Below are 26,236 nucleotides of genomic sequence, written 5' to 3' on the forward strand. Positions count from 1 at the left end.
CTAGCATCCTGTTTGATTTTTTGGCTGCCGCCAAACATTGGGTAGAAGGTTTCATTGTATTGTCTACGATGACACTCAGATCCTTTTCTTGGGCACTAACCCCCAAAGTGGAACCTAGCATCCGGTAACTGTGATTTGGTTTATTTTTCCCAATATGGATCACTTTGCATTTGTTCACGTTAAATTTCATCTGTCACTTGGATGCCCAGTCTTCCAATTTCCCAAAGTCCACCTGCAATTTTTCACAATCCACTTGTTCATTTTTTCATAGGCATTTTGGGCTTGATTCTCAGAAAGCTGTTGAAAGTTAGACAGCGGTAGCTGCCCTAACACTGCCTAACTTAATGGGTTTAATTGGGTTAAGCGGTGTGGGCATGCCATTAAAACCCAATTAAACCATCATTAAAATAAAATAACTTTTACTACATGGCCTCTGGGATTGGTACCTAGGTCCCTAGCAGCTAGCAGCACAGAGTACGACTGAATCCAAGAAGCAGGCATGCTGCAGGGCGGTGCCAGACTTCAGTGCCACTATGAACCACTATGAAAATGTAGGCATATAAAACCATGGCCTATATTTCCAGTGCCCAGCATCATTGGAAGATATGATTTTAGAAGTGGTACCGCTTACAGAATCAGGGCCTTTCTGCTGTTCCTTTCAGGTCTCAGTAGAATAACATAGCACTTAGGGAAAAATATACAGCCCAAAAGTCCAGCAGTGGAGGCCAGGATAGCAAATACTTCAACAGCTACCATATATTTGCCCTTGGTGCTCAGATATGTTGGGATGAAAGAGATCCAGACATTGCAAAACACCAGCATGCTGAAAGTGATATACTTGGCCTCATTGAACCTGTCAGGTAGATTCCTTGCTAGGAAAGCTACGATGAAGCTGATGCCAGCCAAAAATCCCAGGTAACCCAATACACAGTAAAATGCAACTATTGAACCTTCATTACATTCACTCAATATTGTTCCAATTTCTGATTTCATATTAGGATATGGGAATGGAGGAGCAGTGCTTAACCAGACAAGACACACAGCAGTTTGAATAAGGGAACAGGAAAGGACTATAGAAACTGAGACCCTGGTACCCATCCACTTTCGGAGCTTGCTTCCAGGCTTGGTGGCATGAAAGGCCATGATTACAGTGATGGTCTTTGTCAATATGGAGGAGAGAGCGATGGAGAACATGATCCCAAAGGCAGTCTGTCGGAGAATACAAGTCAATTTGTCAGGATGGCCAATGAATACCAAGGAACAGAGGAAGCAGAGCATGAGGGAGATGAGGAGAATGTAACTGAGTGCCTGGTTGTTGGCTTTCACTATCGGGGTGTCTTTGTAATGAATGAAGAGCCCCAAAATAACAACATTAATGAGAAATAAGAAAAGACAGATGAAAGTCAATGTTAACCCCAAAGGTTCTTTAAAAGTTAGGAAGCTTATCATTTTTAAGATGCAGGCATCTCTCTTCTGATTGGGCCATTGGTCCTCTGGGCATTTTGTACAGGTGTCCATATCTGAGAATGAAAAATATTGTCCCATTATATCATAAATAGCATCAGTTATGACAGCAAAAAATAATTTTCCCTTATAATAAAGCATGTTTCAAAATGACAAACAGCAAACATTAAACATGTAATGGCCAATGAGCTTACTGCAAATCAAGTCATTATCTCTTAAAAGTAGTTGCATTTGAAACATATATTTATCAAGGATTCCATATTTCTTATACAATAGGAATTTGATTCGTTATTTGATTAGTTTTTCCAGTAGTATTGCCCTCATATTTTTAGATTAGTCTTAGGGTATTCCACCAAGACATGTAAGAAAACATTTTCCATTGACCATTGAGATTGCAATTAAAACATTCAGATCAGGACATGCTCAATTCTGACAATGTTTTTGAAAAGGCAGGAGTTCATGTTTATTCTCTAACCTATGTTGGGTCTTCAATAAAGGCTGAATATAAGCCTGATTATGAATAAAAGTGCCCAAGATCAAGGCACATTATAGCATGAAATCTCTTACCAGTATGGTTGGATAACTCTCCCTCTGGACAGGGGATACAATCATAGCAGCAGACAGGCATTCCTTTCATGGTTAATTTCCTAAACCCAGGACGGCAACTTGGGCTGCATCTGGACTTTGGTGGTATCTGAGGAATGAGAAAAAATCTGAATTACTTGAGATTATACTGGGTATAATTTTCTGTCTAAACCTGAGTCAATTTTGCCCATTAAGCTTTCTTCTCTTTACCAAGCTTTTCAGTAGAAGGGTGGGGAGGAGTTAAGAATGAGCTCTTTTGATAGGAAATATAGATGATCATGCCCATTTTCAAAAGACATTAAACTGATCTGGTTAAAAAATCTTAGTAGCAGGAGCAGTTACTTCCAAACTTTTACATAAGCTCAGCGTTCAAAATATACTGATAATTGGCACAGTTACACTTGAATGAACACAGCTACAGTCTTCATACAAAGTGTGATCTTCAGAAGCCTCCATAGACATTGGAACGGGAGAGACCACAGGGACATGGCCTTCCCCCAAATTTTCAGTCTCTGGTTGTTGTCTCCCGTCCCTCCGGCATGCTGTAATAAATTTCTTCTACTTTCTTCACGCCTCTGACTTTGTGTGTCCAAATAGGATCAAAGCGGTTAACAATGTAATCCAAAGTAAATAAGAGCTCCATTTAAAAAAAGGAAAGGCAAAGCAAATTTTAAACTAATATGCATCTATCATACAAAATATTTAATACATTCTTCAAAAAGAGATGAATTAAAACAATGCAGGTTGAGCTACTGAATTCAAGTCCTATCAATGCAAAAAGGCTAGTTGAAAATAATTGGGCCTTTAAATGCCTTTTAAAATTTAGTAAAGATTCTTCCTTTCTCAATTCTGTGGGTAAACTATTCCATAGAATTATAACCAGATTAAAAAATGCACAATTTCTAGTCAAGGCCAGATGAGCCTTTGATATATGAGGTATAGCTACTGTATTATCATTCAGTGATCTTAATAATCGCCTAGGCGCATAAAATAACTGTTGGAAATATACGAAGGTTGTAATGAAGGGTCACTTGGACACACAAAGTCAGAGGCGTGAAGAAAGTACAAGAGGTTTATTACAGCATGCCGGACTCTAGTACAGTGAACAGCCTGCTTACTAGAGTGTTAGAATCAGGAAATGCACGGACTTTTATGTCCTTTTCATTAAACATATGCAAACTAATACATGCAAAAACTATAACTTCTCATTTGTTACTTCTATAACTTTTCTACAATTATTATTGGTCCTAAGCCAGCACTTAGAAACATAGAAATAGACGGCAGATAAGGGCCCACAGCCCATCTAGTCTGCCCACCTTAATGTCCCTCCCCTACCTTTGCCCTGTGAAGAGATCCCATGTGCCGATCCCATTTGGCCTTAAAATCAGGCACGCTGCTGGCCTCAATCACCTGTAGTGGAAGACTATTCCAGCGATCAACCACTCTTTCAGTGAAAAAGAATTTCCTGGTGTCACCTCGTAGTTTCCCGCCCCTGATTTTCAACGGATGCCCTCTTGTTGTCGTGGAACCCTTGAAAAAGAAGATATCTTCCTCCGCCTCGATGCAGCCCGTAAGATACTTGAACGTCTCGACCATGTCCCCCCTCTCTCTGCGCTCCTCGAGTGAGTATAGCTGTAATTTGTCAAGCCGTTTTTCGTATGGTAGATCCTTGAGTCCCGAGACCATCCGGGTGGCCATTCTTTGCACCGACTCCAGTCTCAGCACATCCTTGCGATAATGCGGCCTCCAGAATTGCACACAGTATTCCAGGTGGGGCCTCACCATGGATCTATACAATGGCATAATGACTTCCGCCTTACGACTGACGAAACCCCTTCGTATGCAGCCCATGATTTGTCTTGCCTTGGACGAAGCCTGCTCCACTTGATTGGCAGACTTCATGTCCTCACTGACGATTACCCCCAAGTCTCGTTCTGCTACCGTTTTTGCTAGGATCTCGCCATTAAGGGTATAAGACTTGCATGGATTCTGGCTGCCCAGGTGCATAACTTTGCATTTTTTGGCATTGAAGTTGAGTTGCCACTTATGATAGGTTCAGGGCTACAACTTATAGTCCTATAGGAAACTAGCTCATTTCTCTGCTTATCTAAATCTTACAGTTCTAAATGTTACATGTACAGGAGGGTAGGGTAGATCATGGCTCAAACTCTTATCTATTTAGCTTATAAATGTGGTAAGGTAGGGACATACATTTTAGGCAGATGAGGTCAGTAGATTGTACACTGTTTTCAGCTATGTAGGCCAGAGCAATCTTTTAAACAACAGTTAACCATTTCATGACCCTACATTCCCCCCTTTCAGGCTGGTGTACCTAAGGAGCCAAGCCTGACAAAATAAAGTTAGGGGTCAGGAAAGTCGGGGTCCCCAGTGGGTAAGGGACGATACTGGGAGAGGGCAAGGGCCAATGCAGCAGTGGAACGGTTGACAGCAGAGTCCATAGTTCAGTGGAGCAGCTTTATGTCTATGGGGACCACACAGGGCAGGCAGCAAAGGAGCAGAGAAGACAGGGCGGCAACCAGCAAGATGGTCTTCATTGCTGAACCAGAGGATAACCAGGAGCCGAAGGTACCAGAGAGCCAGTCTGAAGTGAGGCCATGCCAGGTCTGGACAGGAACATGAGCCAGTTTGGTGATACGATCTACAACTTTCTCAATCACTTTACTCAAGTTCAAGGCAGCAGTTGGAGAGGTTGAATTTACCACAGACACCACCTTCTGTCTAGAGTTAGGCAGTTTCGATAGATAGTGCGCATTTTAGCATTCGCTCTGCCAATGGTACTCAAAGCTTGGGTGGTCTCATTAGTTATCAGTTCGAGTACAGCTTGTAGACGAATAATGCAGTTCAGCATATAGATTGGGGTCCGATAGCCCCAGGTGTCATCCTCGGCCCATGTGGCAGGTCCGTAAACAGCAATGATCAATTCTGCAGGACAGTCATCACCCCATGCACCTATTTTAAGGGAATTAGTGGCAGTAGACCGCTTTTGGCGACCCCTGGTGATGAATACAGGGGCTCCCAGGTGTTCACCATCGGCCAGCGGTAACAGGAAGAAGCTGGGACGGATAATGCCAAGTACACATGTACCAGTCCAGTTAGCAGGCAACCAAGAGTAAGCAAACATCACAGCCAATATCGATCATCAGGAGCTGGCCATCATTCATAGGAAGTTTCATTAAGCAGTGTCTGAAGGGCGCTGAAGAAGTGGGAAGTAACAATGGAGGTTCGCAAGGCCCATCGTGAAGGTCATAGACCTGACATAAAAGTGAGGTTCTATGAAATCAGGTTTAACATGTCCAGCTGCTTTGCCTCCCATGGCCACTGTTCTCCCATACCAGTCCCTCCTCATACAAAACAATTGCTAACATTAAGAGTCTGACCTATAGTTTCAGCAAACTGTATAAACAGATTTCTAGTGATTACAGGATATCAGTATCTACTTTCATAATTTCATAAAACTGGGGAAACGCCACAGAGTGATGGACAGGAGCACATGAGTGGGATACAATACAGACATATACATCAGTACCTGGGTCTCACCTTTTACCATCAATATACAATGCCATGCGGTCTCTGGCCTTCTGGACTTGGACATTGGCATTCCAGTTATGTGGGTCAGTGATAGTGAAAACCATGGGATTACAGTGGCCTGTAGTACACAAGGGTCCGGAGCTAGGAGTAAGGGAGGCAGAGGGAATATTGACTGGGTATTTAGGAGGGTTCTTGTAGGTGGCCCACGAGACACATTCCTATAAAGGACAGGCTCCACCATTAGTGAAGGTTTCCGCATAGGGGCAGTTCTTAAAGGCATCAGGTTATAAAGACATATATACTTAGCACATTTGGTATAATAATGCTGTTAATCTAGGGAGCCACACAAAACTGTATTAGGGACAAAACCATGATCCTGGGCAACATCAAATAACACACATGTATCAAAATACAAAGACCGGGCGAGTGGGGTCTACAATAAGAGTCTGGTTGATAAGTGGATCCTTAACATTATTAATGCAGATTTCCACCCACTTTTAAACTTCATCACCGTAGATTGGAAACAGAAAATACCCTCTGATGTTTGACACTTTCTGTACTTCATCATGCAAACAAACATCAGGCAAAGGGGTTAAGGGCCCTTATTAAGTACAATAGGAAAGAAATACAGAAGAAAGAAACTTAAGGCAGTGAGGGCAACACAAATATCAGATATATATATGCTAACATAGGAAGCTCATTTTTCTTTCAGGCACAACTTAGAAAACTTCAAACAGTTATATTCAAGACACTTGCTAAAGGCAGTGGTGAACCACAGGCAATCAATTAAACTCAAACACTTCTAAAGAATTGTATTCAGAACACCTGCTAAGTACAGTAGTAAATATTCAGAACTTTTGAGGTCTTAGAAAGCTTCAGCTGAAGATCCGTGTTGTAGTGGAACCAAGTTTCATGTCCGGACACCTTGACAACTGTAAGAGAAGAAATTAGAACAGTAAAAGGATCTATCCATCCAGGTTTCAGGGGATCTGACTTCCAAGTTTTCAGCCATACTGTATTTCCAGGGATATACCCATGAACTTGTATAGCTATCGGTAGTGGGGCCCTTTCCAGGACCCATTTGTGGAGCTCTTGAAGGGTTTAGCTAAGGATTGGACCTGACTCTGGAAGATATCTGATCCCAGAGTAGCAAAAGAACCAGGGTCTGGATTCATAATGGATGGTGGCCAGCCGAACATATATATTATAGATTCTCTGAATGTTCCTAGAATGGCCCAAAGATGAGTTTGATCTGCTTTTTTTTCCAAATTCTTTCTACCCTCCTTCATTGCCTCTTAAGTAATAATAATCCACCGTGAAACCATTTATTATCCTTTACATGTGTTTTTCCCACCTTCAATGGTGCGATCTCATCTAATACCTCCCTTAAAACACTATTCCAAATATCCACTTGACCTGTCAATGGAACCTCCAAATATTAGAAGGGAACTTAAGAAAGAAAGGAGAGATCATTTAACTGGACCAAATGTAAACTCTATAGTGTCTTAAATCTTCAAACCAGAATTTTCCTCCCAAAGATCATGCAAAGTTAAATTCCAAACAATTGCATAAGATCACTCCATGAAAGAGGTTCACTATCCAACCTTCCAAAATTACCACAAATATATGATGATAACACTAGATCTAAGGTGCGTCCTTTCTGATGAGTTGCTACATCTACCCATTGTTTCAAACTTAGATCTGATAATAAAGAAAGTATTTGGTTCTACCATCATTCACGTTATCAATCTGGATATTAAAATCCCCTACTATTATCAGTCTTGGAAAAGCCACAGTCAAATTTGCTATGGTCTGATATATATTATCAACACGATATCAAATGGGAAATTCTGTTAGAATAAGGTGATATTGGATATAGCATCAATAAACAATCACCTTTTTAAATAAATATCTATATATACAATACTTCCAAGTGTTTTTGTGAAAGTTCAGACCCACAATCAAATCGCCAAGTGATAAAACACAGCGCTGGTTGCCATTGAGTCCATCACTGCCATTCACTGTCTCTTACCATCAACTTTCATATGATATTCTTCCTAAATCGTTAACTAGCATACAATGATGACTTATCTGAAACTCCTTGGTGGTGATGGCTCTTTTAGGCAGCCATGCTGAACCAACTTAAATCATGCAAATCCTGATAGTAAAATGCTGTCTCAATTTACTCCACCCCTCCGACTCGATTTTCGCAGAGAAATGCTTCCTCAAGAGGGGAAACCGTTCACAGGACTCCCCAATAAGGACTAACAGACAGCCTGGACGACCTGAGTTATTAAAGAAATAAGAGGCAGAATTGACAGTCCTTTATTTTGGCAAAAAAAGGATGGATTGCTTAGGGGTTAAGATGGAACATTAGCTATTGATAAATGGAATGAAAATGTTGAAAAATTGTTAGGCCCTCTTTTACTAAGGTGCACTAACCGATTAGCATGCGCTAAACACTAACGCGTGCACGTTAGTCTATGGACACGTTAGCGTTTAGCGTGTGCTAATTCAATTAGCGCATCTTAGTAAAGAGGGGGTTAGATGCAATAGCCCCTAAGAGAGAGAAGATCTATTATAGAAGAGATACACTCTTGGTATTCTGGGGAGCTACTATCTTTCAAATATGAATGTAGGATTCTGGAAAGAAAATGGAATAAATATCAAATGTAGGGAAATAAAATTTTATGGAGGAAAAAGATCGCATTTATAAAGTTCTCATAAAATTAGCTAAAGAAATTTACTACTCTGAACAAAAAGGAAAAGAAAAAGATCTGCAACAAATTGTTTCAAATAACTTATTTCTGGCATCACCAATCGAACTAACAACAAAATCAATGAATGTACCAACAGAAAATGAATTAGCATCTCATTTTAGAGCAAAAGTTGAAAATATCAGAATGGATATCAATAAGAAAAATACTGTAAATAATATTGATCTACCAGGTAAAAACACAGATTCCAAAGAGATGGATGGCCATCTACAGATATTGGCTGATATGAATTTAAGGATTGCTTTTTCACGAGAACGCAACGTGAAAAAGTTATGTCCTTCCGATGTTAGTCTAAAAAACAATAGTACTGTAAATGAACCTGTAAGATATTATAAGTGTGTGAGATATAACATCTGTGAAGTTACTTTGCAGGTTAAAATGTTCAAGAATCTGCCAATGGTAAGGAATACAAATCAACTACTTTTTCTACCTGCAGGGCTGAATCTGAAATATACATCATAAGATGTCCCTGTGATAAACTCTATGTGGGATTAACAACAAGATATTTAAGATTGAGAACGGCTAAACATAAGTCAAATACTAAATGCAAAAGTATAAATGATCCCATAATTCAGCATTGCATGAGTAAGTCACATGTTTTTGAAGATTTAAGATGTTTTATAGTAGACACAAAACCAACAAGTATTAGGGGTGATCATTTAAAGAGATTAAGGTTAGGTACTATGGAACCTGAAGGGCTAAATAATATCATTGATTAGAGACTTTCATGGACTCCATTAATTTTATTGCCATTTAATTGAGCTGCAATTTCAATTTTAAATTGTGACTAGAGAGAATGGGTAGCATATGCAATAGAGACATCACCGTTGATAGAACACAGGCTCTGGCATCTACATTTCCAGAGCATCATTACTCAAAAGCATTGTAAATGGGGGCTAAACTGCTAAAGGATTGAAGCACAGTGGGTGGAATGTTGTCAAAAACTGTTACGTTATCAAGTTGGCTACAGCAACAAATGATTTATTTTGCATATTTTTTGGATTAGATTTAATGCTGTATCAGTTGAAATATGATTTCTGCACCTTGAATATGGAAACCCCTGATGAAGCCATGAACAGTTAAAATGGGCAATTGGGATTGATTAAGCTAAGTGAATTTTTTTGCCTCAATAATTTTTATAATAATTGCATATAGACTGCTTTAGCGCGGATCTTTCCAGAGCCCAATGTTGGGTACCATATACTGAATCCCTCTCAACGTATACATAGTTCAGCGCTTTCCATCTTGATTTTGTATCATTTAAATCTGACCTCGGTGAATGTGCTCGCCCACATGATCACCTCCTTATAGACGGTAAATTCCTGCCCCGGTGGAGCATAAGGGTTATAACTTCCAACAATTTTATTACTCCTTGTACCATCAGTTAGATAAATAGTGTTTGTAATATCATATCCAATGGCAAGATCACCATTCTCATCCCAAAAGATTTCCTCATCTAGAACGTTCTTAAAGTGGAGGTTCTTCAGATAAAAATGAAGCTAATGAGAAGAGAAACCATTTGATTAGGGAAGCTAACTGAAGAGATGCATCCCTAGCTTCAAGCACATATAACCTGCTCCTGATTTTAGAGACGTGCTTTTGTTTTCAAGCAACATTAAGGTAGAACTTATTTTTAAAGTTTTACCACATATTTTTGTTTCCATATATGAAGAAACATTTTAGGTAAAACAGTTAAATTTGTGAACATTTACTAGCAGCTCAGCAACACCGATGTTCTGAATAATTATTTATTGGGATTTATTAACTGGTTTATAATACATTGAATAATAATCAGGTAATCTTAAGTATTGTCTCCATCTGTCCCGGCAGCTCACAATCTAACTGTGGTACTTGTGACAATGGAGGGATTAAGTCACTTGTCCAGAGACACAAGGTATAGCCTGGAATTGAAAACACAACCTCGGGGTGCTGAGGCAGCAGTTCTAACCACTAGGCTACATTTCTGAGCACTCTTTAACATCAACAGTTGTGAACCAAATTCAGCAGTCAATATTTTGTAAACAACAGTAGAGCAATAAATTGGACAAGTAACTCTATCACATGTCACCCAGAATGCTTACATCATCACTCTTCAGTCATGGTGATGGAGGGTGAGGCATGAGGCAATGTCTAAGAGGTGTCGTCAAGGTGGGTAGAGACTAGGAGCATGAGGGATATTTGCAAGGGCACAATCAGCATTTTACCTGCAGCTGTAACTGCTCTCCCACCCAACCTACCACAGTATAAGGGAGGTAGGGGTCATGTCACAAAATGACAGTGGTGCCTACTCCAGACTTTGATGGAATAGGGGGTTGAAGGTATCAAGAAAATGAGTTAATAATAATAATAATAATAACAGTTTATATACCGCAATACCGTTAAGTTCTATGCGGTTTACAAAAGATTAGTGGAATACAAGTTGAGTTGACGTACAAGTTGAATTAACTTAAGGGATATGGGAACAATGGGGAGAAAGGGCAAGAGAGGGGAAGGAGGGAAGTGGGTCAGCTGTCTAGGTATTTCAGAAATAGGTGGGTTTTGAGGCGCTTCCTGAATACCTCATAAGTGGTGGGCAATAGGAGTTGTTCTAGGTTTTTACCCCATAGAGCAGCTTGATGTGAGAGAAGATGCTCATGGTGTTTTTTTAGTTTGCATCCTCTAACCGGGGGAGAAACGAATTGCGAGTGGGAGCTTCTCTTGTGTTTGTTGGCTGAGAAGGAGAATAGGTCAGTGATGTATTTAGGGGTTAGACCGTAGAAAACTTTAAAACAGAGGCAGGCGAACTTAAACTTTACACGAGCTTCCATCGGCAGCCAGTGTAGCTGTTTGAAGTATGGCGTCACGTGATCGAACTTCTTTAGACCGAAGATTAGTCTGACCGCAGTGTTTTGCATTAGTTGTAATCGTCGCAAATTCTTTTGGGGGATTGCTAAGTAGACGATGTTGCAGTAGTCGAGTTGACTTAATACGAGGGATTGTACCAAGATTCTGAGTTAAGGAGGGGAATGTGCTTTTATGGCAACCACTGATGAAAGAAGAGATGACATTGCATTGGAAGTCTATGTCCAATCAGGGCAGACAGCAATACTCCAAGATATAAAGAGTGCCATGGTGACTCATGGAACAAGAAGTGGGCCAAAGGCACTAACACAGGAATCAAGAATACAAGTACCTCTCATAGGGGCAGAGCAACAAAAGGAATAAAATGAAGATCCCAAGGAAAGGGACAAGAGTCAATGCAAAAAGGAGATAGCAGGGATATGGTCCCAAACAGACTTCATCGGGGGTATCAGAACTACAAATTTCAAAGAAGCCAATAGATAAAACATTTAAGAAATTAAAAATACAATAAAATTGTGGAGGGACATAATCAAAAGAAAGGTCTAAGTCGAATTTGGTCGTGTGGCGCGAGATGCCCAAAGTCGGCAGTGGGAAAATGCACTTTCTCGAAAAATATATCTGGAATATATATATTTTTTAAATCGTCTATCTGGACGTCCAGGCTATTGTTCAACCAGACCATCTTTATACTACATTTTCAACCAAAATTTCAGCCCAAGTCCCAAACACCCATAGCAAGACCATTTAGACATTGGAGGTGCCAGTCTTGTACGGAGCCTTGTTGGTCACAATATACAATACAATTCTACAAACAGAAATACAAAAGTAAAATTGAATAAAATTATTAGGAAATTGAAAGATTAAGCTCCCATATTGAAAAACACCATATAAATAATAATGCCTAAAAACTACCAATGTTAAAAGTAAAAAAAAAAAATTATATATATATAAAATTGGATGTATGTGTGTGTGTATGTATGTATGTTCCAGCACACAACTCTGAAACGGATGAACAGATTTCAGCTAAACTTGGTATACATATCACTTACTATCTAGGGCAGGGGTGTCCAATGTCGGTCCTCGAGGGCCGCAATCCAGTTGGGTTTTCAGGATTTCCCCAATGAATATGCATTGAAAGCATTGCATGCAAATAGACCTCATGTATATTCATTGGGGAAATCCTGAAAATCCGACTGGACTGCGGCCCTCGAGGACCGACATTGGACACCCCTGATCTAGGGGAAAATACTGTGGGGGTGGGAAGGGGGTGACATGTGTTTTATATAGATGTTATATATTGACCAGTTGTGTGAAACTTGGAGAATGATGTCACAAGGAAGTGCAGTTGTACTGTCATTGATGTAACAATGCCTCCAAGGAAAAGTAAGGCAATTGGCCAAGTGCAATCAAAGGCTAAAAAAATGAAACAACAGCGTACACAATAAAATCCCAAGGAGAGGAATACAAGACTTGGAACGCTGTGCAACAGAGCTGCTACATCTAGAGCTTCAGAAACAGTCCAGTAGCGTGAGGCCCGACTACAGGATATGAAAAAGAGAGCTGCTATATCTAGAGCTTCAGAGATAGAGTAGCATGAGGCCAATTTTTATTCCTTTTCCTGTCTAATAGAAGATTAGAATAAATAAATACCCGGGCAACGCTGGGAAATCAGCTAGTGTGTGTGTATATATATATACTGTATATATATATATATATATATATATATATATATATATATATATAAATGAGGCTACTGACATAAAGAACACAAGGCTTAAATATAGAAATTATATATTTATATGGAATTTTTCATTATGTGAGTTTAATCTATTTTAATGTCACTACACAATTATGTACCACTACTGTACTTTCTGAATATAACATCCCTCTAAAATAAGATATTACCTTCCATGGGAAAAAATCTAAAAATCTCTCATTTTCTCCACCCCACTTGGTGTTTTCTGAAGAAGTGACCATGTTGTGCAGTGCGTGTGCCAGGGCATACACAGCATTGTATACATTATAACTGTCCCCAGAGTTTATGACATCACAGTGTATGAGGTAGTCTGATGTTTCATCATTGCTGCAGGATCTTTGGATGCTCTCGGGGCACCGGTCATTACACAGACCCTTCCACCACATCTCTAAGAAAGAATCATTTGGAAACACAACAGGATTCACCTCACGGACAAATTTGTGAAAGCTTGGAATATTCTTCTTTATCATAGAGAAAGCAAAGGTGTTTTGCTTATCAGTATGGTGCGAGGGAATGGTAAAGAATGATTCAGCTGTGAAGATCCAGATCTTTCCAGATGCTTCCCAAATGATTGATTGTTTTATAAACTCCGTGTAATGTCTATTACAATACAAAATAATCACTTCAGTTGAAGATGTATGGACAGTATGGTAGGTTTTATACAAATTTTGATGCTCTAAAGAACCAGAATGTTTGATGGTTTCTATGAATTCAATACAACCTCCGTTCTGCTCAATCCCTTCTCTCAGGATCTGCACAGCCCTCAGACTGTTTTCATCATTGCAAGCAATGATACCGACCCAGGTCCAGCCAAAATACTTCAATAATTTGACTATCCCATCACAGAGAAACAGCTCACTGGGGACAGTCCGGTAGAAATAAGGAAACTTAACTGTGTCACTCATGGCAATATTCCCTGAGGTATAGCTGATCTGCAAAAATTAACATTGAATTCATCACCTTAGTCGTGAAAAGATCACATTCTTTAATATATCAAATATTTAGAGCACAAATCTATTGTAAAGAGCAGAGGACAAAAAGCATGAGATCTTAAAGCCAAATGGTATACAATAACAGAAGAGCTTTTTTGAGCTGCCAGGGAGAGAGAGCAGAGTAAAAGGGAGCTTCCCCCTTCCACTTGCAACCTTTGCTGCTGTTGCTACCAGTGAAATTCTGAAATAAAAGCCCCACACATCCCTTCATTTATTCATTTCCTCACAAGGCAGGAGCAATCCATTGTTATTCTGTCCTGCAGCTTCTGTATCTTAAGATTTGCTGCATAACTTGAGGGTGGATGGTTGTTTCATATATGAGTACAGTAGGTTGGCTAACTCCTGAGATGTGCGCCTGTAGTTTATAAATGGTCAGCAGCTTAAAACCATGTCTATCTTTGTCTATCCTCAATCTATGCCTGAATAGACCAATAAATGTTTGGAATTTGCAAACATTTTTTTCCACTTTCCAGGTATTACTATCTCCCTATGGTTTTAATGCCTCTCAGAATTTAAGATAGGAAAGCAGCCCTCTATGGAAGCTGCTCAGTTGACATCTCTCATGGAGGACTCCCAGGATATAATTTTTCATGTACAACATTGTTAGTAACCTTCCATTCTGACTTAGATAAATTGAAGATCCTGAAATTATATTGTAAGGTTAAGCAGGAGCTGTTTTGTGGGCAAACAATACAAATCTTTTTAGACATTGCACGTGTCAAAGGAGAAAAAAAATTTCTTACTCGAAACCCAAGGTTTTAGCCTTGGGGACAACTTTTTTTCTTTGTTTCTGCTGTACACAGTCATGAAGGAAGCGGTCTCTCCTCAAATGAGCTCACAATCTGATCAATTAAGTCAGAAAAACAGGATTCCAGGGTAGAGGTTATACCCTGTTTCCCCGAAAATAAGATCTATCCCGAAAATAAGCCCTAGCATGATTTTTAAAGATGCTCCTAATATAAGCCCTATCCCAAAAATAAGTCCTAGTTAAAATCGCCCCCCAAAGTGCCCCCCCCAAATGTCCCCGATACTCCCCGACTCCAAACTTAACACTAGTGCTGCCTGATTTGCTGAAAAAAATCGAACTCATCAATTTAACAACCCCCACACCTGCTGCTTTAGGAGACCTCGGAGCGGAAGTATGTCGGTCTCATGGTGGGAGGGTCGGTGGGGTTCTGCTGCACAAGGGGATGGGTGAGAGGGGAGGAATGATGCTGCACATGGGGGGGGAGAGAAAGAAAAAAGGAAGAATTGGGGTCGAGGAGAGGAAGGGAGAGATCATTGTACATGAAAAAAATAAGACATCCCTGAAAATAAGCCCTAGTGTGTTTTTTGGACCCAAAATTAATATGACACTGTCTTATTTTCAGGGAAACACGGTAGTAGGTGCTAGATGGTTAAACTGCTAGCTAGGGTGATGAGCAGAGGGAAGAGGGTTATGAGTTTAAAGCAATATCAAAAAGGTACATTTTCAGCTTATTTTTGAACCAGGGAAGGTAAGGAATGTGATGCATGGACTCAGGGGCAAATTCTATAAACAGTGTACCCGATTGTAGGCAGTCTACTGCTGCCTAACCAGCCAATCGGGAAGAACATTTTTTAAAAACCATCCTGAGGCAGGCAGCCTACATTGTAGGCACCTCTGGGAGCCTAGGGAGATGTATAGGCCTGCCTAAGCTCACCTAAGGCTAGGCATGGGAATGGCTTTAACCTGAAGTGGCCTTAGTCCACCATAGGCAGGCCTAGGCCTGTGATAGGCACCTGAAATGTAAGCAACTCAGCGGCCACTAAGCTTATTGCGGCAAGGGATCCTGCTGGACACCCCCCACCCCAAAGATTGCCAGCAGGAGGGATGCCTAATCTTCCTGCTGGAGCCCCCCACTACATAAAGTAGCCCACCCAGACCCCCCCTATCTTATGGTGATGGCCGGCCAGAGGCATCCTTCCTGCCTCCAGCTAGCTGGCCTGCCTTCACTTGAATGGCAGGCCTGCCCCTTCCCAGTGCATTGTGGGATGCACTTGGGAGGGGTCTTAGGCCCTGATTGGCCCAGGTACTTAAGGCCCTTCCTGTAGGAGGGGCCTTAGGCACCTGGACCAAATGGAATCTTAGGCCCCTCTCGCAAGTATCCCTCCTGCAAGCGATCTATGAGGGGCTGTCCGTCAGCAAGGACTGGGCATCCCTCCTACTAGCGATCTTTGGGGGGGTTCCGGCAGGAGGGATTGGGCATCCCTCTTGCTGGCGATGTTTTTTGGTGATGGGGGGATTGCATCAGGAGGGATCGGGCATCCGTTCTACTGGTGATGTTTGTGGTTATGGGGGGGATACCAGCAGGAGGGATTGGGCATCCTTCCTGCCGGCGATGTTTGTGGTGATGGGGGGATTCCAGCAGGAGGGATCGGGCATCCCTTCTACTAGCGATGTTTGTGGCGATGGGGGGGATTCCAACAGGAGGGATTGGGCATCCCTCCTACCAGCGAAGTTTGTGGCAATTGGGGGGGGGGGGGTCGGCAGGAGGGATTGGAATCCCTCCTAACTGTAGTCTTCACTAGGGAGGGTTGTCACAGCCACTAAACTTATCAGGGAGATCCCTTGCCATTATATGCTCAGCCACAACCCGATTCTCTAACTGGCCCCTATGACATGGATGCCAGGTAGAGAATCATGGTGTTAGGCTGGCTTAGGCGTCTGTCCATGAGGACAGACACGATTTTATATAGGACGCCCATGTATGATTCTCAAAAGTCATTTAGGTGGCTTCTGCGACTGGGCATCCTATACAGAATCCGACCCAGATATTTTATTCCAGACATACAACAGTGAAGAGAAAAGAACAAAGTCTAGAATTAGCAGCAGAAGAGAATGATACAGATAAAAATAACTTATCTGAGGAACAGAGTTCTTGTGGAAGTGTATAAAGAGAGACAAGGAGAGATAGATGAGAGATACCGAGGGGCTGCAGAATGAACTTGTACATTAGTAATAGGAGTTTGAGCTATATATAAAGGCAGATAGGGAGTCAGTTAAGTGATTTGAAGAGAGGGGTAACATGAGTGTAGCTAGGTGGGCAGAAGATGTCGTGCAGCAGAGTTTTGTATAGATTGCAGGGGTAAAAAGTGATTCATTAGGAAAAATATTAGAAGTAAATTGCAGTAGTATAAGCAAGATGTTATGAGGGTGTTGGTAAGGGTTTGAGAAATGTGCTCAGAGTGTAAGGTGTGAATTTTGGTGATGTAGAGGTAGAAGCAACAGGCTTTATTAGTCTGGCAGATGTGCATAGAAAATGAGAGGTTGGAGTCAAAGATGACTCTAATGTTATGAGCAGAGGAAACAGGAATGATAATGGTATTATTTTCAGAGATAAAGAATGGTGGGGGTGGAAAGAAGAACAATTTCAGACAAAAAGGTGGACACTTTTTCTTGGATTTTTTGTGAAACCTCAGATTTGGAGAGAGAACCGGGAATCATCAGCATATAGGTGATACGGAAGCCATGAGAGGAAATCAAAGCACCAAGTGAAGATGTTCAGAGGGAGAAGAGGTCTTAAGACTGAATCCTGGGGTACACCAGCTGCTAGTGGGATAACAGCAGAGGAGGATCCACCAGCATATATACTAAATGTGTGATGGTAGAAGTAGGAGGCAAACCAGGAGAGGATTTTTTGAGAAGTGTCTTAACCACCGCATGTTTAAAAGCATCAGGAGCAGTTGCAGTGGAAATGGATAGGTCAAGGATATGAGAGACAGCAGGGATAACAGTATGTGAGATGGAGTCACGTAGAGGGGTGGGAATGGGGTCATAGGTGCATGTTTTGGGCTTGGCTGGGTACAAATGTGCAGTCTCATCTTCCATGATTTCCAAGTAGGAAGAAAATTTGGTGGGAATTGAAAGAGGGTCGAGAGGGTGGGATCCGGGCAAGGGGAGGTAGGTCTTTAGTGGAAAGATGCACAGGTTCCTCTTGAGTCGTTTGGGTGAAGGAAGAAGGGATGGCGGGAGCTGGAAGGTCAGTAGATGGGGAAAGAGGAGAAGGATGTAACTTAGCAATATTGTGAACCTTACATAACATAAGAACATAAGCATTGCCTCTGCCGGGTCAGACCAGGGGTCCATCATGCCCGGCAGTCCGCTCCCGCGGCGGCCCCCCAGTCCATGACCTGAAAGTTTTCCCTACCTAACCTAAAATGTCCATACCCTATTCGCTCAATGTCCTGTAAGGTACCTCTATCTGTACCCTGTAATCCCCTTCGCTTCCAGGAAGTCATCCAGTCCCTTTTTGAACCCCAGAATTGTACTCTGTCTTATCACCTCTCCGGGAAGCGCGTTCCAGGTGTCCACCACCCTCTGAGTGAAGAAGAACTTCCTTGCATTCATTATGAATCTGTCTCCTCTCAGTTTTTCTGAATGACCTCTTGTTTTAGTTGTCCCTGCTAGTCTAAAGAATCTGTCCCTCTCCACCTTCTCTATGCCTTTCATGATTTTATAAGTCTCTATCATGTCCCCTCTCAGTCTCCGCTTCTCCAGGGTAAAGAGCCCCAGCCTGTCTAACAGTTCGGCATATGAAAGGTTCTCCATACCCTTTATCATCCTCGTTGCCCTCCTCTGGACCCTCTCGAGTATTGCCATGTCCTTCTTGAGATATGGCGACCAGTATTGGACGCAGTATTCCATATGTGGGCGCACCATTGCTCGATACAGTGGTAGGATAACTTCCTTCGTTCTGGTAGTGATACCTTTCTTGATAATGCCCAACATTCTGTTCGCTTTTTTTGAGGCCGCTGCATATTGTGCCACCGGCTTCATTGTGTTATCCACCAATACCCCCAGATCTTTTTCTTGGCTGCCTTCCCCGAGTACCCTCCCTCCCATCGCGTAGCTGTACATGGAGTTCCCCTTCCCTATGTGCAAGACCTTACATTTCTCCACATTGAAGCTCATCTGCCATTTTTTTGCCCACTCACTCAGTTTGTTCAGGTCGCTCTGCAGTTCTTTGCATTCCTCAACAGTTCTGACCCTGCTGGAGAGTTTTGTGTCATCCGCGAACTTGATAACTTCGCACTTTGTCCCCGTTTCTAGATCATTAATAAATATATTGAACAGCAGTGGTCCCAGCACTGACCCTTGCGGAACACCACTTGTGACCCTTATCCAGTCAGAGTAGTGCCCCTTTACTCCTACCCTTTGTTTCCTGTCCGCCAGCCAATTTTTGATCCATCTGTGCACGTCCCCTTTCACCCCGTGACTCCACAGTTTCTTCAGTAAGCGCTCATGGGGCACCTTGTGAAGGCTTTTTGGAAATCTAGATATATAATGTCTACTGGGTCACCTTGGTCCAATTGCTTACTTATCCCCTCAAAGAAATGCAGTAGATTTGTCTGGCATGATCGGCCTTTACAGAAACCATGCTGGCTCGATCTCATCAGATTATTTTTTTCTATATGCTGTGGCGGGGCCGGGGGTAAGCCTAGCGCAAGCAACCCAGCTCCCGCCCCAGGCGTAAGGACCAAGCGCTCCCAGGAGGATTTCCGCTGGGAAACAGTGAAATAATTAATGGAGGCTGCGTTAGTGGTAAAGTTCAGCTTTTCGTTTATTTCCCTCAGTTTACAGCACTAGGGTTCAAGCAGTCCCTCTGTGTTGAGGAGACTTAAACAAAACATATTTTCATACAGTCCAGCCGGATGTCCAGGCAGAAAAGCCAAAAATAAAACCAAAAACATTTTCTCCTGATTTTGCTTTTTCTGTTTGAAAAATCATTAGGAAGCTTTAGCACTGTCCCACCTGAAGCCCAATGCCCCCACTACCCCAAGCTCTCAGGGTAGGGCTAGGGAACTTTATAACCCAACCATTTCAGACTGCTGTTAGTCCCCTCCCAAAGTTCCTGCTTCAGGGTTAAACTATATCGGGACTCTAAGTTCCGTGCAAGCTTTCTGAGGAGGTTAATTACCGGTTCTCACCTCCTTCCTTATCTTCACAGGTTTTCCTCTCGGGCTCTAAGTAATTTATTCATGCTAGTTCACAGTTAGACTAAGGGAGAAAGAACGCTACTGCCAAACATTCACTTTCATTCCCCTCCCCCATTCATACCTCGTTATCTGTGACTCTCCTGGAGCTCCCATGCTGCGAGATTGCATTCCATATCACTGCTCTCAGATAACGCCCTTTCTACTTCCATTAGGGAATCACCATTCTCTGAGCTAGGGTAAGAACTCCCTTCAGGGCCAGCTAACAGACAGCCCTGTCCTGGAAGTCTCGCTACTTCCCTGCACTGCTGTTGAGGAGTTAGAAGTCTGGTCACTCGGGAGGGTTGTAAGACCAGCTGTGCTTTAGCTAAGGTCTGGGACAGAGACCTCTTAGCAGGCTCTCTCCTGCTTAGTGCAGCCTGGCTCTTCCCTGCATTCCTCCTTCCCGTCTTCTCTCCAGTATTCTCCACAGTGTTCGTAATCTCCTCAGCCCTCCTCCTATTGTTTCCACCTGGGCTCATTTTATGCTGCAAGCCTAATCTCACTCTCCCTCTGGGTTCGTCCTGCTTGCTAGCCACACCCCCCTCATTAACTATGCCTGTGCTGGTTTTCTTTCTCAGAGGTTTTGTCAGAGCTTTGCCCAAGGAATCATAAAAGGAATTATAGTGCCCCAAACTAGACGTTATGGTTTCTGTCCTTGCCTCTCTGCCTTGCCCTGCCTGTTGGCTCTTAGTGATAGGCACAGGGATACTAGACAGTTTCCTGGGCTTAGGAATAGGGACAGCCCTTTGCAAGGCAGGGTTTAAAACCGGGTTTAAACCGCTGACAGGCACTTCCCTGTCACAATGCTCATTGATACCTTCCCTGATCAGTGATTCGGCCATCTTCCCCGGAACAGAGGTTAAGCTCACCGGTCTGTAGTTTCCCGGGTCGCCTCTCGATCCTTTTTTGAAGATCGGTGTAACATTCGCTATCTTCCAGTCCTCCGGGATTACCCCTGTTCTCAAGGACAGGTTGCAAATATGCTGCAGTAGCTCTGCTGTTTCATCTCTGAGCTCTTTCAGTATTCTCGGGTGGATCCCGTCTGGGCCCGGAGCTTTGTCCGTTCTTAATCTATCTATCTGCCTGAGAACGTCTTCGAGGCTTACCTCCATGCATGATAATTTCCCCTCTTGATCTCCCCTGAAGATTTTTTCCGGTTCTGGCACACTGGATGTGTCCTCTATTGTAAAGACCGACGAGAAGAACTTGTTTAGCCTACCAGCCACTTCTTTTTCCTCTTTCACTACTCCCTTCCGGTCACCCTCATCCAGGGGCCTCACCTCCTCCTTCGCTGACTGTTTCCCTTTCACATATCGGAAAAATGGTTTGAAATTTCTTGCTTCCTTGGCCAGTCTCTCCTCATACTCTTTCTTGGCTTTCCTGACTATTCGGTGACATTCTTTTTGATGCTTCCTGTGCTCTCTCCAGTTTCCTTCAGTTTTATCTTTTTTCCACTTCCGAAATGATATTTTCTTGTCTCCTATCACCTTCTTTACTTCACTGGTTATCCATGCAGGGTCCCTCGTCTGATTCTTCTTGGAACCTTTCCTAAATCATGGTATATATAGGTTTTGTGCCTTGTTTACTGTGTCCTTGAATAGGGACCAGGCTTGCTCCACAGTCCGAGTTTCCTTGGAGCTGTTTCTGAGCTTCTTTCTCACCATTTGTCTCATGGCATCATAGTTCCCTTTCTTGAAGTTAAATGTTGTTGCCTTGGTTCTCTTTCCCATAGGTAGTCCTACTTGCACTTTGAACTGAATCATGTTGTGGTCACTGGTTCCTAGTGGTCCCATGACCTCCACATCCTTTGCGGGTCCTTTCAGCCCATTGAGGATCAGATCCAGAATCACTGATCCTCTCATTGGTGCCTCGACAAGTTGTTCCATGAAGCAGTCTTGGACTGCCTCCAGGAACTCCGTTTCCCTTGCACATTTTGAAATTCCAAGACACCAGCCTATACCAGGATAGTTGAAATCTCCCATAACTATGGTGTTTGGGTTCTTGCATTCCCTTCTCAGCTCGGCTACCATTTCTGTATCCTCAGCTTCAGTTTGCCCAGGTGGACGGTAGAACAGTCCCATCTTTATCTCGGATCCGTTGCTTCCTGGTACTTTGATCCACAATGACTCCAGTTGGGCATTTGTCGCTGCTGTGTCCACATTGGTTGAGTGAATGGTATCCCTTATGTATAGTGCTATTCCTCCCCCTTTCTGGTAAGTCCTGTCTTTTCGGTAGAGTTTGTATCCTGGCAGTACTATGTCCCATTTGTTTTCCTCGTTCCACCATATTTCCGTGATCCCTATGATGTCTAGTCTCTCATTATTGGCCATGACTTCTAGTTCCCCAATTTTGTTCTTTAGGCTCCTTGCATTAGTATACATGCAGTTCAACTCCTGGCATTTTCCCTTCCTTTCTATTTTCCCTTGCATTCCATTCTTCATTCTGTCCCCTTCCTGCCCTGCCAACTCCTGAGTATTGTCTCTTTTGTCCTCTCTTTGTGGTAGATTCCTATTGCCTTCCCCTTGTGGCGTGTTCCTATTGTCCTCCTCCTGTTCCTTCTCATCATCCAGTCCCATTTTGACTTCCCCTTTCAGCATGCTCATCCTTTCCCCCTCTCGCTTCATCTGACTCCCTTGTTTGTTCATAGTCTGTTGCTTGCCACTTGTGTCTTCCCCGTAATCTTTCCCCTCAGTACCCTCACTGTTTCCCGAACCGTCGATACCAGGTCGACTGTCGGCTTTCCCCTTCTCCTTAGTTTAAAGCTTGCTCTATCGCTCTTCTGACGTTATTTGCTAGTTGTCTAGTTCCCGCCTTGCTCAGGTGTAGACCATCCTTCTTGAAAAAGAACATAGGAACATAAGGAGCGCCATCTCCAGATCAGACCTTCGGTCCATCTAGTGCGGCTATCCGCACACGCGGAGGCCCTGCCAGGTGTACACCTGGCGTAATTTTTAGTCACCCATATCCTTCTATGCCTCATAAGAACATAAGACATAAGAAGTTGCCTCCGCTGGGTCAGACCAGAGGTCCATCGCACCCAGCAGCCCGCACCTGTAGCAGCCCAGGAGGTCTATGACCTGTCAGGTGTTCCTTGACTTAGCCCTATGATCCCCTTTTTCTTCTATCTATACTTTTCCTAACCTATCTCTACTTTTATCTGTACCCCTCTAACCTTGTCATAGAATTATTGAGCCATAGTCATGGGAGAGAGGGAAGGAGTGGTTGGAGGAGGGTGTGCTTTGAGGAGGGAGTTTAGCATGGCAAAGAGGCAATGGGGCTTAGATGCCAGTGTAAGAGCAGAATTTAGAAGAGGTCAGCATAAGTTTAAATTGTAAGTGGTCTGTACTATATGTGTTTGAGATTTAAGCCAAAGGTGCTCAGAGGAGTGGGTACAGGAAGGTAAGTAGTGGATACTGGGAGTGAAACGAGGCTGAGGTTGGATGTGCCTGACTGAGTGGGGAACAGGGGGAGCAAAGGTGTCCAGAGAAGATGAGATATTAGAGTTGCACGACAAGACGACCTCTTAAATTGATAATGACTGTTCTCACGCCTCTCCATAACGTGGAGTTGAGACATTACTCTAGCAAAACTTGTTTCTTTTCTTGGCCTCAGTTAGATTACCTTTGGGCATAGTCCTTTCTGTATTGCATTACTTTGTATTCTTTGTATTCTTTTTTGACAACGTTTGGTTTTAAGTCATTTAAATTCTGCAGATTGCCAATGTTAAGTGTGAGTGGTTAATAATTTGGTTTGGTGTTGCTGAATATTGATTTCTCTAACTGCTCTGCCACCCTACCCACCCTTTTATCAAGCCACACTGCTGAACAGCCTGAGCTAAACGCCAAGAGACCTATTCTAATCTGATAGGCACTTTGACATTTAGCTCAGGCTGCTCAGCAGTGCAGCTTGATTATAGTGGGGGTAAGAAAGGATGGTTTAAGATGGCGTGGAGTAAAATCAAGATGTCTCCTAACCTGTGGGTTCCGGTATATCCAGGACAGGCTGGAAAACTCACTCGATTGCTCAGCTGGAAGACCTTCAATGACAGCAGCCAATGGACCAGACGTTTTGCAGCTGTAGTTTGGGATCCCGCTTTCCATTCCTGAAAATATATTTATAACAGCTCTATACATTAAAAATAAATTGTTGTAAGGTTCATAAATGTGGAATCCCAGTGTGAGGTTGGGTAAGAGCTCTGAGCTGTTGTTAATCTCCTCCACCGCAGACACAAAAGCCAGGAAGTTGTAATAGTGCAAGGATATAGGACTGTAAGGGCATCAAAGAATAAGACAAAGAGACATTAATAGTAGGAAGAAAACTAAAGTAGGATTAGGATAAGTGTTAGAAATGGTACTAGTCACAAGCTTTACATATTTGTTTGTAAGAAAAGTGTATATTTCAGGCTTCTTTACTCTCCCTTTCCTTCATACATTTTCTATTTTTCAGCCTATAGCTGCCATAATCTCCAGTCACAGCAGGTAAATGCATTTCCTATCCATAGGCATACAGCCTTAATCACTGGACTCTAGCGTTTCTGTTTCTCTGCCCATCTATATGAATTTAACCCAGAAACGAACTGCCCAACACTATGCAGAAGTCAGTGAAGTCTGGAGGTTGGCCATTGCCATCATCAAAAACGAGACCAGAATCACGGTGGAACAACTGGAAATGCTAGAGGAAGGTCATATTCACCACGGGGAAGATGTATCTCAGACAATAAGAAGACAGAAAAGGCAAAAAGGAAGGAGGAAGCGGAGAAGAAGGCAGAGTGGAAAGAAAGGGAGGGGTAGAAAAGATGAGGGAGTGAATTTTAACACAATTATCTCTCCTCCCTTGCACCCACCCAGCATTGGTTCCCCCCCACCCCCCCGCCCAACATTCCCGCCCCTCCCCACCTTGCCATCACTGCCCCCCCCCCCCCAGAGAGCTGCCCTTGCTAATGTTGCCCTCCCTGGAGAGCTGCCTTGCCGCCATCACCTTTTGCCTCCACCTGCAGCCACCTCTGCCCTACCACCTGAAACAGTCAACTATAACTCCCCTCTTTTGCCTTCCCTCCCCCATGTTCCAGACCGGTGTGGTTGTGCCAGGTTTGGTTAGATCGGTAATATGATTATGGCACTATCTGACACCGAATAGGTGTTGGCCTCCTGACATAGAGTAGATGTTGGTTCCAAATAAAATAAAATTTACAGAAAAAGTTTTAAAAAGATAATATTTAAAAATTAGTTTGATTTTGGAAAGGTTAAAAAAAGTATGACAGATCAAAATAAATTTTTGAGTAAGCTACATAAGAGATAAGAGAACACCACTTAAGGGATCATATAGGCTTTCACCCTTAATTTCAGTGGTGGTGGTTGTCTTTCATTGACCAAACCTTCATTTTACTAACATCCAGTCAGTAGTGTCAAACTTTTGTTTTTAACTGTACCCATTATTTTATTGTAACTCAGTAAACCAAGATAAGCAATTTTATCAAATTTGATTAAACTTGAACTTGAAACTAGCCCCCTTTGCTTTTTAATGCGCGCTAACCACACGCTAAACGCTAACAAGTGCAAGTTAGCCTATGGACGCATTAGCGTGTAGCGCATGTGTAGATTTAGCGTGTGATAAACACGCGCTAAAACGCTTAGCCCTAGGCCCCGCTTTTCCTAAGGTGCGCTAAAACGCTAACGTTCGCATGCTAGTCTAGCACATGCTAATCAGTTAGCGCACCTTAGTAAAAGAGGGAGTACGAGTTAAGTAATGTTACTTACACGCCATGTCCTTCCAATGAGGGAGGAGTTGTGAAGGATGGACCACCATCTGGATAAAAGTTTGTCACAGTGACAAGTCCCCCAATCATGATGTCCCCATCTCTATGGTATCCTGGTAGTGGTTGTACTGGTGGGGTGTCTCCGAGTAAGCACTGACCCTCGGCCATATGCCACAGGATATCACAGAGCATCGATAAAGTCAGAAGCAGGTGAGCTTCCATCATTAGGGTTGTGAAACAGGTTCTCCTGTGATCATGCTTTCTCTTGCCACTCCAGTCGTTACACGGTCCTTGAGCATTGCAGAGGGATGACGTAGAGCTCTTGAGGGTGTCTTTGAATTGAACATTTGAATAATGGGCAGAAATGATTACGTCGTAAACTGGACTGAAGAAGACATACAAAGGCGAATGAAGAAAGACTGAAATTGAGCTGATCGCTCTATTTCTAGTTGACCAACGCCTGTGAGGATACCTGTTAGACCCTGCTGCTCAGCCTTAAGGGATATCTGTTCCTCCCATC

At 42.8% G+C, this 26,236-nt stretch overlaps 1 protein-coding gene across 1 annotated transcript; it reads right to left on the bottom strand.

Moving 5' to 3' along the window:
* Positions 1-627: 627 nt before the first annotated feature.
* LOC117346296 (vomeronasal type-2 receptor 26-like) lies at positions 628-25,938 on the bottom strand. The gene is made up of 6 exons (XM_033915696.1): positions 25,718-25,938; positions 23,936-24,227; positions 13,122-13,904; positions 9,647-9,874; positions 2,008-2,158; positions 628-1,520 (listed from the first exon to the last, which is right to left on the bottom strand). Exons 1-6 carry the CDS (start codon positions 25,936-25,938, stop codon positions 628-630), a joined length of 2,568 nt encoding a protein of 855 aa, XP_033771587.1.
* Between the last annotated feature and the right edge of the window lie 298 nt (positions 25,939-26,236).

Source organism: Geotrypetes seraphini, chromosome 12, assembly GCF_902459505.1.
Source record: "Geotrypetes seraphini chromosome 12, aGeoSer1.1, whole genome shotgun sequence".
Classification (NCBI taxonomy): Eukaryota; Metazoa; Chordata; class Amphibia; order Gymnophiona; family Dermophiidae; genus Geotrypetes; species Geotrypetes seraphini.

What these genes read in the sequence shown, in the direction of transcription:
- LOC117346296 (XM_033915696.1), bottom strand. Translation starts at nt 25,938, where the DNA reads ATGGAAGCTCACCTGCTTCTGACTTTATCGATGCTCTGTGATATCCTG. An exon ending in GGGCGAGCACATTCACCGAG is followed by an intron (nt 2,159 to 9,646) that starts GTCAGATTTAAA and finishes CTCATTCCTCAG; the next exon opens with ATACCACCAAAGTCCAGATG. An exon ending in GAGATTTCATGCTATAATGT is followed by an intron (nt 1,521 to 2,007) that starts GCCTTGATCTTG and finishes TTTCATTCTCAG; the next exon opens with ATATGGACACCTGTACAAAA.